At 33.7% G+C, this 14,869-nt stretch overlaps 1 protein-coding gene across 1 annotated transcript in view; it reads left to right on the plus strand.

Annotated features, from left to right (window-relative positions):
- The first annotated feature begins 381 nt into the window (after positions 1-381).
- LOC124951810 (glutamate-gated chloride channel) overlaps positions 382-14,869 on the plus strand; it is a 90,342-nt gene continuing 75,854 nt past the window's right edge. Inside the window, 2 exon segments of the mRNA XM_047500718.1 lie at positions 382-469; positions 8,386-8,453. Of these exon segments, the coding sequence (XP_047356674.1) occupies positions 8,395-8,453 (59 nt within the window). The 5' untranslated portion in view covers positions 382-469; positions 8,386-8,394.

Raw genomic sequence — 14,869 nt, forward strand, 5'->3', positions numbered from 1 at the left:
ACCTTTCTGGACTCCGATCAGCGCCACGAGGTGAAAAGTTTGATCCAGGGAGTGTCGTGTGCTCTCAGGGCTTTCGTTGCTCGTTGCCGGATGTATTCTTGCTCGGCGAAGCGGTACGAAAGAGGGAGGGAGATTCGAAAGATTATTTTTAGAAATATGAATTCTCTCTCTCTCTCTCTCTTTCTACCTCCCTACTTCTCGTTCTCTTTCTTTCTCTTTCTCTCTTTCTTTCCTTTATGATGAATTTCTTCAGTAGCATTTGTTAATCTTGCTTTGAAACGTAGAGCGCGGGATCTAACGATAGAAATTCGTCGTGAGAAAAAGTCGATCGTGTTTGTTGCTTAAAAGGATACAAATTTTTCTCCCATTTAAAAGGTGTGACAGTGAGAAAGAGAGAGAAAGAGAGAGAGAGAAAGAGAGAAAGAGAGAGAGAGAGAAACTGGTGTTGGCATCGACGACTATTCGACGGGTATGACGAAATTACGAAAGTAGAATTAGAAATTGTAAACTTTTCGATTTCAACGATAAACAGGAAAGACATTAAATTTCTACGGTATTTCTTTCTTCTCTCTTTCTTTTCTTTTTTTGATTTTTTTCTTTTTTGTTTTTTTTTAATTCTTTCATCGCTAAAAAATTTTCATTACAAATAATTTTTCCACGAGAACTACGAGAAAATATATTTAATGTTGATATCATCGTCATTGATATTACATATCATATGTAATATATATACATACATACATACATATATACATACATATATGCGTATGTACATACATACGTGTTATACGTACGTAGATAAAAGATCACGAGTAGTTGCGTTAAAACTTTTTTATTTTCATTTCATACGATTACGTCGGATTTAATATGGTGGTATCACGTAACGCGATTATATCGTTCATATGTCAGAATTATAAATATTCGTAATTACGGTATCAAAGGGATTGATATTTATTTTCTTATACGTGGATGTTAACGTAGACATGAATATTTCCGTAACGTCACGAATTATCTCGTTCGATAATTTCTTTTTTCTTTTCCTTTTTTCTTTTTTTTTCCTTTCTTTTTCTCAATTGATTGCAGCATTTAAGGAGAATACTTAATGACTTGTAAAAAAAAAAAAAAAAAAAAAAAGCAAAAAAAAGAAAGGGTAAAAAAAGAATAAAGAAAGAAGGGATTCATCAAAAGTTCAGCAAAAATCATTTTTTTTCCCTAATACTTTCTAATATAAGCTCGTACCTATGTCAGTCAATTTTTAAACGTCTATTATTCAACTCCAGTCAACCAGTTATGATTTGATTCAAGAAAAGAATTTTCTTTAACGTAACGCGGCAAGCATTTCCCCGTAGCAAGCGACGTCAAGTCGAATTCTCGAGCTTCGCTAATTGAATTCCGGTACGTACCTATACTCTCATTCACCCTTCAACGTCTGCTACCCCCCTTAGGTCCTTTTTGGCATCTCTCCCCCGATATTTTCCTCCCGAGGCCCCTCCCCCTCCGTCCTTCGTTAATTTTTTCCTTCCTCTCGTGTATTTTCCTTTGTCAATACGATCGAGGGAATAAAAACGAAGGAATAAAATAATGTAAGGAGAAATGACGACGAAATGGGAGACAGGTGGGAGGAAGTGAGGATTGACGGATGGACGGACGGACGGACGGTTAAGGGTTGAAAGGGGGAGAAAGGAGGTAGGAGTAGTGGTTACGATGAGGAACGAAGAGGGTTGAGATGTTTCGTTTGAAATTCGTCGACGTCGTCGCGAAGATAACGTTTTCGCGCGGCGTGCTATCGTTTTTTCGTGACGTTCACCCGGTGAAATAAGGGGTTGGGGAGTTAGTGGAGAAATAGAGATGAAACGGGGAAGGGGGATGGGGGAAACGAGTTGATGGTAGTGGTAGTGGTGGTAGTAGTAGTGGTGGTAGTAGTGCTGGTGGTGATGGTAGTGGTGGCAGTAGCACTGAGAGAAGGGGTAGTTCGCGAGGGGTTTGAGATACTAGAGAGAAGAACGCGTTGAAATTACGGATGACGGACAGACGTTTAACGCGACAAATTGACGTTGGTAATGGAATAAAGGGACTTCTTTTTTTTTTTTTTTCGAAATCGAAAGAACGTGGCGCTGATTGACGTTACCGAGATTATTTTCTAGTAGACGCCAGGATAACAGGGCAAAGGTAGGGGGGGGGCGGGAGACGAAGGGACATCGGAATGATGTCGGTCGAAGATATTTTTGGAGATAGTAAAAAAAAAAAAAAAAAAAAAAAGAAAGAAGCATCGTTTTTATCTTGTTTCTATTTCTATTTCTTTTCTTATTCTTCTATTTTCTTCATCGTATTTTTCTTTGTTTCATATTCGTTCATTCGTTATGTATTTTATTTTTTTTTCCCTCCCTTTCTTTCCCCTTGACGTTCGTCCAAATTTTTTATTATTTTTCTTTTTTATCCTAAGTCAATCCCTTTTACAAGCTGCTATATTTCGTTGATCCTATCGATGAGAGAAGACAAGCTTCGATGCATCACTCTTTCTTCGTTGTTAAATCGAGACTGCATCTCTCTTTCTCTCTCTCTCTCTCTCTCTCTCTCTCTCTCTTTTGTATCTTCTTTTTCTTCTTTTTCTTTTTCGTCCTTTTCTATCGTGTCTCGTCCTCTTCATGGGTACCTCAAACTCGATTCTTCTTTGCACCGTGTTTGGTCTGGAGCATGTTATATACCCAGAAAATATTCGACGTCGAGAGCGATGCCAGCCGATAAATCGAGCCAAGCTGAGTACACGTATCGACAAAGTTTGTCCTTTCATATTAACCTCCTGTTTGAAGACTGATTATAGAAATAATGCCTCCATAAATCTATTAAGTTTTAGACCTTCCATATTGCACACTGTATCTCTACGCACGCGTGCACGCATGTACGCTGATACAATACACACACACACACACATACACACACGTCGTATATAACATTTAGTTCTTTTTTTCGTTCGTCAAAATTTTCCAAGCAAACATTTTCTCTTCTCGAGATTTATATTTTCTTTTCTTTTTATTTTTTTTTCTTCCTTTTTTTAATTTTATCTCTTCAATTGTCACTTTCTTGCCGCTTATCAACGACAAATATAACCACGAGATTATAACGAACGATTACGATATTCATAATGTTTGTACGTTATCGAAATCAAATTCAATCGAATTAATTCTCGATAGAAATAATCTCAATTGTCGAGAGAATATTTTTCTTTTTCTTTTTTCTTTTTTTTTTTTTTAAATCACCCAACTATCCAACAGTTAGAGTAGTCTCATCATGAGAACAGTGTTTAACGTTCGATCCCTAATTCGGTCGTGTTGCCAAAAAAATATAATATCGAAATATGGTTGCTATGTGTAGTGATGGCGGGGATAAATTGAGATAGGTGAAGAAGGGGAAGGTGAAAATGTAAAGAGGTATTGCTATAGTTTACAGCAAGCAGTCAGTCAGTCAGTCAGTCAGTCAGTCAGCCAATCAGTCAGTCAGTCAGTCAGTCAGTCAGTTAATCAGTCAGTCAGTCAATCAGTCAGTCAGTTCAATCAGTCAGTTAGTCAATCGGTAAATAAGTAAGTCAGTCAATTATTCAGTCAGTAAGTTAATCAGTCAGTCAGTAAGTCAGTCAGTAAGTCAAGTAGAAGCAAGCAATTAGCATATAATCTCTTATCTATTGTCACACACAGTGGAACATTTTGTTCTCGAGTAAGGAATCTTTCCTTTTAAGTTCGATTCTTGGTTTTCTTGGATTTGAACTTGCTAATTAAAAACGGTCATATAGTCCCGATTTAACTCTCTCTCTCTCTCTCTCTCTCTCTCTCTCTCTCTCTCATCGTTTTCAAACGATCTTCTCGAGTAAGTATGAGTTTTCTAGGTAATAGGAAAAAAAGGTTGCAAGAGAAAAAAAAACAAAAAAAGGAAAATCATTTGAGAACGGTCATTCAAATATAGTAGATATTATCGTTAGGTATCGTTCAATAAGGCAGATCTCGTCTCCATTTTGTTTCTTCTTTTGTATTTCTTTTCTTTTTCTTTTCCTTTTTTTTTTTTTTTTTTTTTGATTTTCATTTCTTTAACTCTCTTATCGAGAAGCAAAGAAAATTCTTTTCCTTTCGTACAATTTACAAAAAAAGATTCATCGTCGTTCAATTTCGTTTCGACGTTTGGAGTGGATAAATAAACATAGAAAAAGGAAAGGAAAAAGAAAAAAAAGGAAAAAGAAAGAGAGCGAAGAAAGAAGATAAATACATATATATATATATGTGTGTGTGTGTGTGTGTGTGTGTGAGTGTGTGTGTATATGAATATATAAAATTTATCGAGTCGCCGAAGATATTCGTAAAACGAATTCATACAAAAGGAGAAAGGAAAGGAAAGCGTTACCCGAATTCTGTTATTTAATTCCGTGGAAAAATCTGATTTTCTACTTTCGAAGAGAGGAAACGACAGGTACGTTCGGCAAATAAAACAAAATTCTACAAGGCGAGTCGGATAAAGCGCGTCGACCGACTCGCTTTCTCGTTTCTAATGGAGTTAGCGTTCGCTCGAGGATTGAGCATACAAATGGAAGAGTGGCGTTGATATAATTTTCAGAGATAACGTATCGGAAAATCTCGCTTCCTACTTCCTTCGCATTAATGTTTTCATCGTTGAAGCGTTTTTCCTTTTTCCTTCTTTTTATCTCCTTTTTTTCCTTCTTTTCTTTTCCCTTTCCCTTCCACCTCCGCACCTACCCCCTCCCTCCCTTTCCTTCACTCACCACCGTCGTTTCTCTCTAATAACATTACTTCCCTGTGCGTCGATTTTTCTCTCTTTATTCGTGTTCGCCTTAAAATCTTAAAAAAAAAAAAAAAGAAAGAAAAAAAAAAAGAAGTAAAGAAAGAAGAAGAAAAGGAAAGAAAAAAAAGAAAATATTAATTACGTTAGAGAAAAATCTCGAGGAATGACTTTTTCAAAGCTCGTACGATTCTTTTTCATTTTCTTTTTTTTTTTTTTTTTATCTTTTTTTTTTTTATTCCTTCTCTTTCAAATTTCGACACACGTTATAACAGTATATAGATATATATATATATTCTTTTATTTGCGGTTCGCATATTCATACTTAATTCTTTGGTTACACCGTGCAAAATAAAATAGATAAAAAGAAAAATAAAGAAAAGAAGTAAGAAAAAGAAGAAAGAAAAGAAGAAAAGGGAAAGAAAAAAGAGAAGAAAAAGAACGAAGGAGATTTTTATTTAATCCTTTGCAAAAGTGGTTTATTAAAGTGATCATCGAAGATAATATTATGAGAAGGTAAAGTAGAGGGCGGAGGAAAAAAGAAAAAAATTTGCAGGTAAAAGAAAAGAAAAGAAGACTAGGCGTTTCCTCGAATTTCACGAGTTTCCATAATTAAGAGTTCTTTTGCCCTTTCACCTTCGTCATCATCGTTATCGAATCTTAAAGATCTTCAAAGTTTTACTCTCACATTTTTGATCGTTTTAATGTTTGTGGGAGAAACACACACACACATATTTTCTCTCTCTCTCTCTCTCTCTCTCTCTCTCTCTCTCTTTCTTACTTTCAATGGACGCTATGATAAAACTATTTTGAACGTTTCCTCGGTTTGTCGCAAGGAATTAATACATTTTACTTTTTCTTATCTTTCCTTTACATTTCATTTTCACCTCTTTGAAAATTCTTCGGTTTTACAACGTCTTACAATTCCAAATGACGTCTACACCATCGCTCTAAGCTCGTTAAAGCAAATTGTAATTTATTTTTATCTTTTCTCTCTTCTTCCTATTTTTATTTCCTTTTTTTCTTTTTCTCTTTCTTTTCTCTTACTTTTCTCGTGCGCGTGCTTAACTAAATTCAATTCAATTCAATTCAACTTGTAAGGATTATATGAAAGTTTACAAGAAATTGTGATTGGTTGTTGGCGATGAAAATGAACGATGACAGGATGAGAATTAGACGGAGAATCACAAGCGGACGATTTTTGCAAGTCATTCAGAAATTGCTATGGTGATTTTACACTTGTACGTATAATAAAGTACTATACCAAGAAATATATATCGTCATTGTCGTTATAATAATCGTAATTCATAATCATAATCGTTGTCGTCGTCGTTATCGTCGTCGTTGTCATTGTCCTCGTTGTCAAAATTCTTTACTACTGTGATACATTCTGCACATTTTATTAATCTAAGAAATATCTAATTAGATGTTCGATACAACGCAAAGTTCCGTCTTATTCTCGAGTACGTACACGTAATCTTTCAAGAGTATTAAAACTTCGTTTCGGGATTAGGAGTTTCATCGGGGTGATATCATTCCGTTTATATACCTACTCGTGCCTTTATCAAAAAGATAGAGAAAGGAAGAGAGAGAGAGAGAGAGAGAGAGAGAGAGAGAGAGAGAGAGAGGAACACAGAAAGAGGATCGGATTACTTTAATCATCGTGTTCAACGGAGAAGAAAAGGAACAAGAAAAAAAAAAGAACAGTATAATGAAAAATGGAAAAATGCATTATCTGAATGGTGCTTGTATTGAGGAAAGATCAAAAAAGAAAAAAAAAAAAAAAAAGAAGAAAAAAAAGAAAAGGAAGCAAAAAAAAAAAATATATATATATATAAAAAAAAAACGTATTTAATGGAACAATAATTGTAGCAAAAGAGTTGACGCCTCTATAATAAAGAAAGAGAGACAAAGAGAGAGAGAGAGAGAGAGAGAGAGAGAAAGACAATATAACGAAACAATTATCTTAAAATTTTATCTTTATCGATTTTGCTCGATCTTTCTTTATAATAATGAATTTGAGAAATGATATAAAGAGATCGTTCGACGATCTAATTAAATAATTTGATCCTTGATGTTTTATATTATATAAATATATATATATATATATATATATATATATATATATATATCGATCGAAATAGTTTGAAAACTTATCGGTATTTTTAATAATAATTTTCGATGATTTTTATTAGAAATAAACTGCCTGCAAGTATCTAATACATAGTAGATTTATTACGGGAAGATATAAGTGTATATATATATATATATATATATATATATATATATATCGTATATTGGTTTCTTGTTGAAAGTTTTGGCACGTATACTAGCCAAAATTGTTTCCACTTTCGAACGTCTTTACGGATATCGAATGTCGTTCGATTTTTGAATTAAAGTGACAATACGAATCATAGGAGAAAGGAAAATGAAGGTGATGGATAGAGAAACTGTGGGGTGCGATGCGATGAGATTCATTCGGAGGGACACGTAAACGGAAATAACTTAATACCGGCCAATAGAGTTTCATTCGCGAGTGCCTATTATCGAGGGATAAAGGCATGCTTGTTTCTATCAGCAAATTGAATCATATCTGCAGTCTGCTACGTTCATTTCGTTTCGTTTTTTTCAATTTTATACCGTCCGTTTCGTATCGAGCCAAAATTTATCAAAATTTTCATCGCCGCTATTTATCCGGCCTATTCTTACAATTCATTCTTAAGAAAATGAAGTTCCATCTCTTTCTATTTTCTTTTCTCTTTATTTCCTTCTTTTTTGCTTCTTCGAATTAATTTCTTCCTCTTCTTTTTCTATGTCATTGTTATAATTCTTTTTTCTTTGCAATTTTAATTATCAATTTTCTTGCAATAACGTTTTACGTGTAGAATCGGTTGTTGTCAAAAATATTTCGCGTTGTTATCTTAAAAAGGGACTTCTCCCTCGACCCCCCCCCCCCCAAAAAAAAGAAAAAAAAAATAACAAAGAAGAACAGAAAAGAAAACAAAAAAAGAAAAAAGAAAAGAAAAAAAAGCCATAAAAATAAAAATCGCTATGAGAACGTTTATTAAAGGAAATAAATTTTGTTTTCTTTATCTGATTTCAGATCGCCACGATGTGTGGCCTGAATTATTACTTCTATCACTATTATTAATGTTTCCCTTTTCTCGTTTCTTTTAGTCTTTAAAGAATTTTCTTCAAATCCTTTTCTATAACTCCAATTTTCTTGGCAGTTAGAAACAATTGCGCGCGCGTTTATTTGTCAGATAGATTGCTGTCGTTATAGACGATATTACTATCGTCTGATTTGTAGGTGTGCGAGTTATATATATATATACATATCTATATATATATGTATATGAACGTACGTAACTAGTTTAAAACACATCAGAAAGTCACGGAAGAGGAGGATAGACGGTTCTCTAAGGCGCGAGACAAGTGTCATAACAAAAGAAATTTTCAATAATTCCATTGGTGAATTCTACGTCTTTACTTTTGTCTTTACGATGGAAAAAAAAAAAAAAAAAAAAAAAAAAAAAAGAAATAAAAAGATCGCAATGAGAACGTTCATTAAAGGAAAGAAATGTTTTTTCTTTCTGATTTTAGGCCGCCGCAATGTGGCCTGGAGTATTACTTCTACTACTGTTACTAGCAGTCCTGCTGCATCCATCAAGGTAAGTTCATTTGTGATTTCTTCTTTTTGATTAACCTCTTAAATCATTTTTTTTTTTTTTTCATTCTTTTTTCCACGCTTTTCTCTCTCTCTCTCTCTCTCTCTCTCTCTCTCTTTCTCTCTCTATCCCCTCACTTCGTCATCTTCGCAATCTACGTATCATTTCTTTCAAATATACTCGAAAGACCTTGGTCGATCTGTCAAGGACATCGCGTATGGAATGATATAACAAAATTCGGTATTGGAACGGTGTCAAAAATCTCGATGGCGTAATGCCAATTACATTTTTCCATCGTTTCTGAAGAGTCGCACGATCTCATAAAAGGAGATACCGCCAATTCGATTTACCTTATCGATTATGTACGTACGTACGTACGTATGTATGTATGTATGTATGCATGTATGTATGTATGTATCATATATCGTATGTATATATGTATGTATGTATTTATATGTACATACATCCATATATATATATATATATATATATATATATATATATATATATATATATGTAAATACTATTACGTTTATTCGTTAAGACCGATTTTATAATTACGAACAAAATTGTCATGAGTTATTTATTCATCGAATTCATAGAAACATAAAGGAATTTCTATTTTATGTATATAATCTCAATCCAACATTTCCACTCTTGGCAGCTTCTTTGTCCGTCTATTAATATTCAACGTCCGCTTATCGCAAAGCGGTGTCTTCTCAGTATTATCCAAGTAATTTATATTTCCACATTCAATTTTCTAATAAAATGCGAATTTCCCATTGGAAAATATCAAATAAACGGAATAATGGGTTCCATGCGATACAATTATTTTGTCCATTATTACGGCAAAATACAATATATCTCATATTCGATGGATAGGATATTAGTGTTCTGATAAATACGTATGTGAGGTACAAAGCAAAAAAAAAAAAGAAAAGAAAGAAAAAAAAAGAAGAGAAAAAAAAATTTCTTGGAAAATTTCTTGGAAAAGAAATTCATACGCGATAGAGTCTCTTTACTCGGCTAAGAGGAAATTAACAAATTGCTTCTTAAAGCTTACCAACGTTTTTTTCCGTCTCACGAGAATCTTGATGGACGGGATAAAAGTGGTTGGTGAGGGAATGGGGGTGGGTGGTGAGCGAGAGAGAGAGAGAGAGAGAGGGAAATCGAAAGAACGTTCGTTAATGTCGATAAATGATCACTTTTAAAAGAAGATTAAATCTTAAAAGCGCATACATTATCGTATTTCTTATCATGAGACAGCACATAACTTTCGTACATGTTAAGCAAAGTATAATAGATATGTACTTAAGTAACCATGTCGTATGGATGATTTTCATTTAGACCTCGCCCCCCTCCCCCTTTTCATACATCTTCTTTATTCTTTTTTTTCTTTATCGTCTCGTCTTTTTTCTTTCCTTAACTCTGTACTTCCCTCCCGCCACTCTTCCTCCCTGTCCAAAAAAAAAAAAAAAAAAAAATAAAAAAAAGGAAAAAAACTTCAATATTTTACGAAAACGAAACGAGTCTGATGTAGCTTTTTTCCTTCTTTTTTTTCTTTTTTTTTTTATACGTAGAGACAGTGGAAAATTAAATTTTCATTAGCTTTTCTATAGCGTTTGTTTCGATCGTAAAAAATAAAGCGAAAAAAGAAAAGAAGAGAGAAAGGAGGAAACGAACGAACGAACGAACGAACGAACGAACAAACAAACAAACAAACAAACAAAGCGATATATTTCTAACCACCTTAATCGTTCATCGATCGTTATTCCCAGAGCTTTACATTCGAAACTTAACAGATTTGTTTGGGGGATGATGGGAATCGACGAAATTGTTTACGTTGTTACGACCAGTGTGACGGCGTCCAGTAGCTTCATTAAACGTATCAACTGAATCAAAGGGATAGAAAACTACATTTAACGATTCTAGTATTTGTTGTTGTTTTTTCTTCTTCTTCTTCTGCTTCTTCTTTTTTTTTGCCTTTTTTCGTTTTCTTTCGTTTTGGTCTTGTTTTGTTTTTTTTCCCTTAACAATGCAGCCAATGCATGCGAAATAATATCAATTTAATGATCATTTTGTTGCATTGAATAATCTTCAAACAATGTTAAATAAAATGATAAACATAAGATTGGAATAAGGATTGCAACGAGAAATTGCGTATGCATGTATACGCGATGATTGAATTGCATGAAAAAATCCAGACGTCTATATGCAAATGCAAAACGTGCGTGTACAGTAAATCAAAAAAAGTCGAAAGATTGAAAAGTGTATGTATATATATACACATATATATATTATATAAACACACACATATATATATATATATATATATATATATATATATATATGTGTGTACATGCATACGTAAGGCTCGTGTCTAGCCGTCGTTGATTTTAGCTTTGCAATTAGCATCGGTTTTTTTACCGAGCTGATATGCGAAAAAGGAAGCAAGCAAGAAAGCAATTGCAGTGGCAGTTGCGGTAGCTGTTGCAGTTGGAGTTGCTGCAGTGATGGTGCAGGTAGTTGAGCGCCATCGGGCATTCATTTGCAACTAATGACGAACGAGTAACATTCCTCGAGTATCGAGAAAAATTGACATCGACCCAGACACCATATGAGTTAGGAGACACGTTCTTCCAACTAGATAGTTAAATGGCTACGAAGTAACGAGGTACGGAAGATACCAGACGCTGGTGCGATTCCTCCCTCTTTGAAATCAAAGCCGATTTAATGTTGACTCTACTACCTGCATATATATATAAGTACTTCTCACTTTCGGCCATTCATTTTACGAGTTCACAATTTTTTTCTTTCTTTTTCCAATTTTTTTTTTTTGTTGCTTTTTCTTTCATCTTTTCGTTTATTTTTTCTTCTTCTTTTTTTCCCTTCTTCCCTTCGAATAATTTTAATTTGAAACGTCTGCCTAAAACTGTCAATATAAAATTTGCAAATATATGAAAATAATTTTTATATATATATATATATATATATATATATATATATATATTGTAATGTATTGCATTTTATTCGTACACTGATCAATATGAAATAAAATTTCGTGAAAATGTAGTTTGTTAATTAACTTTTTATAAATAATGAATTGGTACGTATCTCACGTAAATCTCTAGAGTGGATATAGTAACAAAAAAAAAAAGAAAATTAATTATTCGTATAATTCACAAAATTAGCAAGGAAAAAGGCAAAAAATCGATAGAAATATGAAAGCAATAAATATTATATAATTATTATATAAGTATTATATAATTTCTACAATTGTTAAATTTTTACATAAATATATATATATATATATACAATATAATTATTTATTATTTTATAAAACTTACGATTAGAAAGAGTGAACATTTCGCGAAGCGCTTTATTACGATCGTATTATTACATTTGATCGTAGTTTTAAGGAGAGAAAAATCCACGTGATTAGAATTAATTGTCATTATTGGAAAGGAAATATCGAAGGAATATATCGTCGATAGAGAAGGTTTTATCAATCGTTTGTAACGAAAATTAGTCATCGGTTTAAGAAAATGTCGAGACATTTTGGCCGCACGTTCTCGATAGTTTCCATTTCCTCTTTTTTTTTTCTTTTCTTTCCTTTTTTTTTTTCTTTCTTTTTTTTTTGTAATAAGGTTAAAAACGAGCTCAAGCGGCAATATTTTCACCTTTGGTCACAAAGCACAATGGTACTTCTCGATTCGAGGTCTTCGTGCCGAAGGATCGAACAGATGGAATGAGACCGAAGAATAGTAGTAAGATAAAGAGAGAAAGAGAGAAAGAGAATAAGAAACAGAAAGAGAGAGAGAGAGAGAGAGAGAGAGAGAGAGAGAAAGCAGTTGGAGCGAACAAGAAGCAAGAAGAAGAGGGTAGAGAACGTGAGGAGAAAGGGGTGATTTCGTGATACGGGGGTTGTCGTTGGGGCCGGGAAACGGGGTTGAAATTTTAATACGCGAATAGAGATAAAGATGGAGGAGGGGTTGTATGTTGATGCCCATGGCGCCAAAGTCCGGGCAGGGGTGAAACAGCTTTGAATAGCCTCGGTCCGAGGCGCCTCTCCTAACTTACGGCGCACACCCTTCTCATCCTACTTCTCCTTCTCTTCCACTTACACTCTACCCACCTACCACCGACCCTTTCCTCTTCTTCCCCTTACCCTTACCCTTCCTCTCTTCCTTTACCTCCTTCTCCTCCTCCTTCTCCTCCTCCTCCTCCTCCTCTTCTTCTTCTTCTTCTTCTTCTTCTTCTTCTGCTTCTGGAAGTTCAGAACGCGGCTTGCCACTACGGCTTGAGGGGAGGGAAGTTTTTCATTAGAGATCAGCCCGGAGCTACAGACTGGTTTAAATATTTCACCGGAACATCGTCAAGAATCGTGGCACGTAATAACAAAAAATCTAGGATGTCAGGGCAGCGCGAACTTTCAGCCAACATACCACACCGCACTACATCGCTACGATACTATACCACATCGTACCACGCCCTCCCCTCCCCCCCGCCCCGTTCACCCTATGCCACTCTGCGACCGCACGTCTCTTCTCCGCGTGTCTACGCGAAAGAAAAAGCAGAAAAAAAGAAAGGAAAAAAGAGAAAGGAAACGAAACGAAACGGTATCGTGTCCTCGTTTTGCCAAAAAAAAAAAAAAAAAACAAAAACAAAAACGAAGGAAAAAAAAATAGTGACAAAAATATTCTCCCCTCGAAATGGTCGAAACGTCATTTTTTCTTTTTTTTTCTTTTTTTCTTTTTTCATTTTTTTTTTTTTTTTTCCAAACTTCACGCTTTCCCATGTCCATCTATCTTTCACGAGTTTTTTTTGTTTGCTTGTTTGTGAGAATTGGAATTACGTAGATGGGAGATCTCTCTTCGTGACAGGGGATGATTTCGCGCCGAGCTACTCGGTCGGCATGGCTTCGATTATGATTTTAAATCGAATCGGCTTTGTAATAATTTCATTCGTATCAGCAGATACTTTCTTTTAAACGTGAAGCAATTAATGAATGACAGAGATTAGTTAATGAATGAATCTCAAGAAAAACAATTTAATTTTTTAAATGCACTGTTTTCTTTTTTCGTTTCTTCCTTTCTTTTTTTTTTTTTTTTTTTTTTCATTTCTTTGTTTTCCTTCGTTCTTCCTTAATTCTCCCATCATTCGTAAATATAATAATAACAGGTGTATAAATATAAAATAAATTTTTTCCATTGCGTATAATATTGCAAGAAGTTATTAAGGAATATAAATGTGCAATTACTTTAAAAAACAAAAAAAAAAAAAAAAAGAAAGAAAAACAACGAAAGTTACCTTAAGTCTAAATTAAAACGTATATTAATAATTCCATCAATTTATTTTACTTTCCTCGACGTATTTCAATAATACATTCTAATCGATTTTATTTAGATGTCGCTTATCCAAGCGATCCCGATACGGTGTATAACTACGAAACGAGATTCGAAGAAGGGAAGAACGAACTAAATAAACGTGAAATAATTAAAAGTTTCTTCTCGTTCATTCAATGCTGTCACCGATCTCTCACTCTCTCTCTCTCTCTCTCTTTCTCTCTCTCTTTAACACATTATTTTTATTTCTTTAACCCTCCCCCTTATCCACTTTGAACAGAGAAGTCGTTCGTAAACTCCGTAAAGAAGGAAGACAATATTTCCTTCTTTAAATTCGAATTGAAACGATTTTATTCGAGCTTATGGGAAAAAAAAGAGAACAAAAAAAAAAGAAAGAAAGAAAACAGAAACATTAATTATATCTTGCAAATTAATTATATCTTAATTATATCTCTGTAATTGTTCACTTATCTTTCACAAAAATAAAACGATAGATTCTTCGAATTGAACGAATCAGTCTTAATCGTTATATGCATTCGATTATTTGTATAAAATAAAACAGAAAAAAAATAAATAATAAATAATAAATAAATAAATAAATAAATAAATAAATAAATAAATAAAAGAAATAAAAAAAGGAACAATTGAATTTCATTCATTTTACCAATTGACGAACATATCAATGACATATATATATATATATATATATATATATATATATATATATATATACCGTGCGTATTTATATGTATAAAAAATATATTAACATACATATACATACACATATCATTATATATATGTGCAAGTAAACAAACTCGTGCGCTTGTCAAGGGATGAATATCGACGAAACGAACGATAGATATCTTTTTAATATACACCCCTCTTTTCGAATAGAAAATGTTTCGAAAGTTTACAAAAGAATCCAGGTCAGGTCAGCTGCTGCTTGATCATCATCGTCGTGTTTTTCGTTGACAACGTTTCGGTCCGACCAAGTTCACTCGTTATATTCCTTCTGACGTGATCAAAGATCATGACTCGGTAGATTCATGTCGTTCTGCAATCAATCATCCCAAC

This window comes from Vespa velutina, chromosome 9, assembly GCF_912470025.1.
Source record: "Vespa velutina chromosome 9, iVesVel2.1, whole genome shotgun sequence".
NCBI classification, from domain to species: domain Eukaryota; kingdom Metazoa; phylum Arthropoda; class Insecta; order Hymenoptera; family Vespidae; genus Vespa; species Vespa velutina.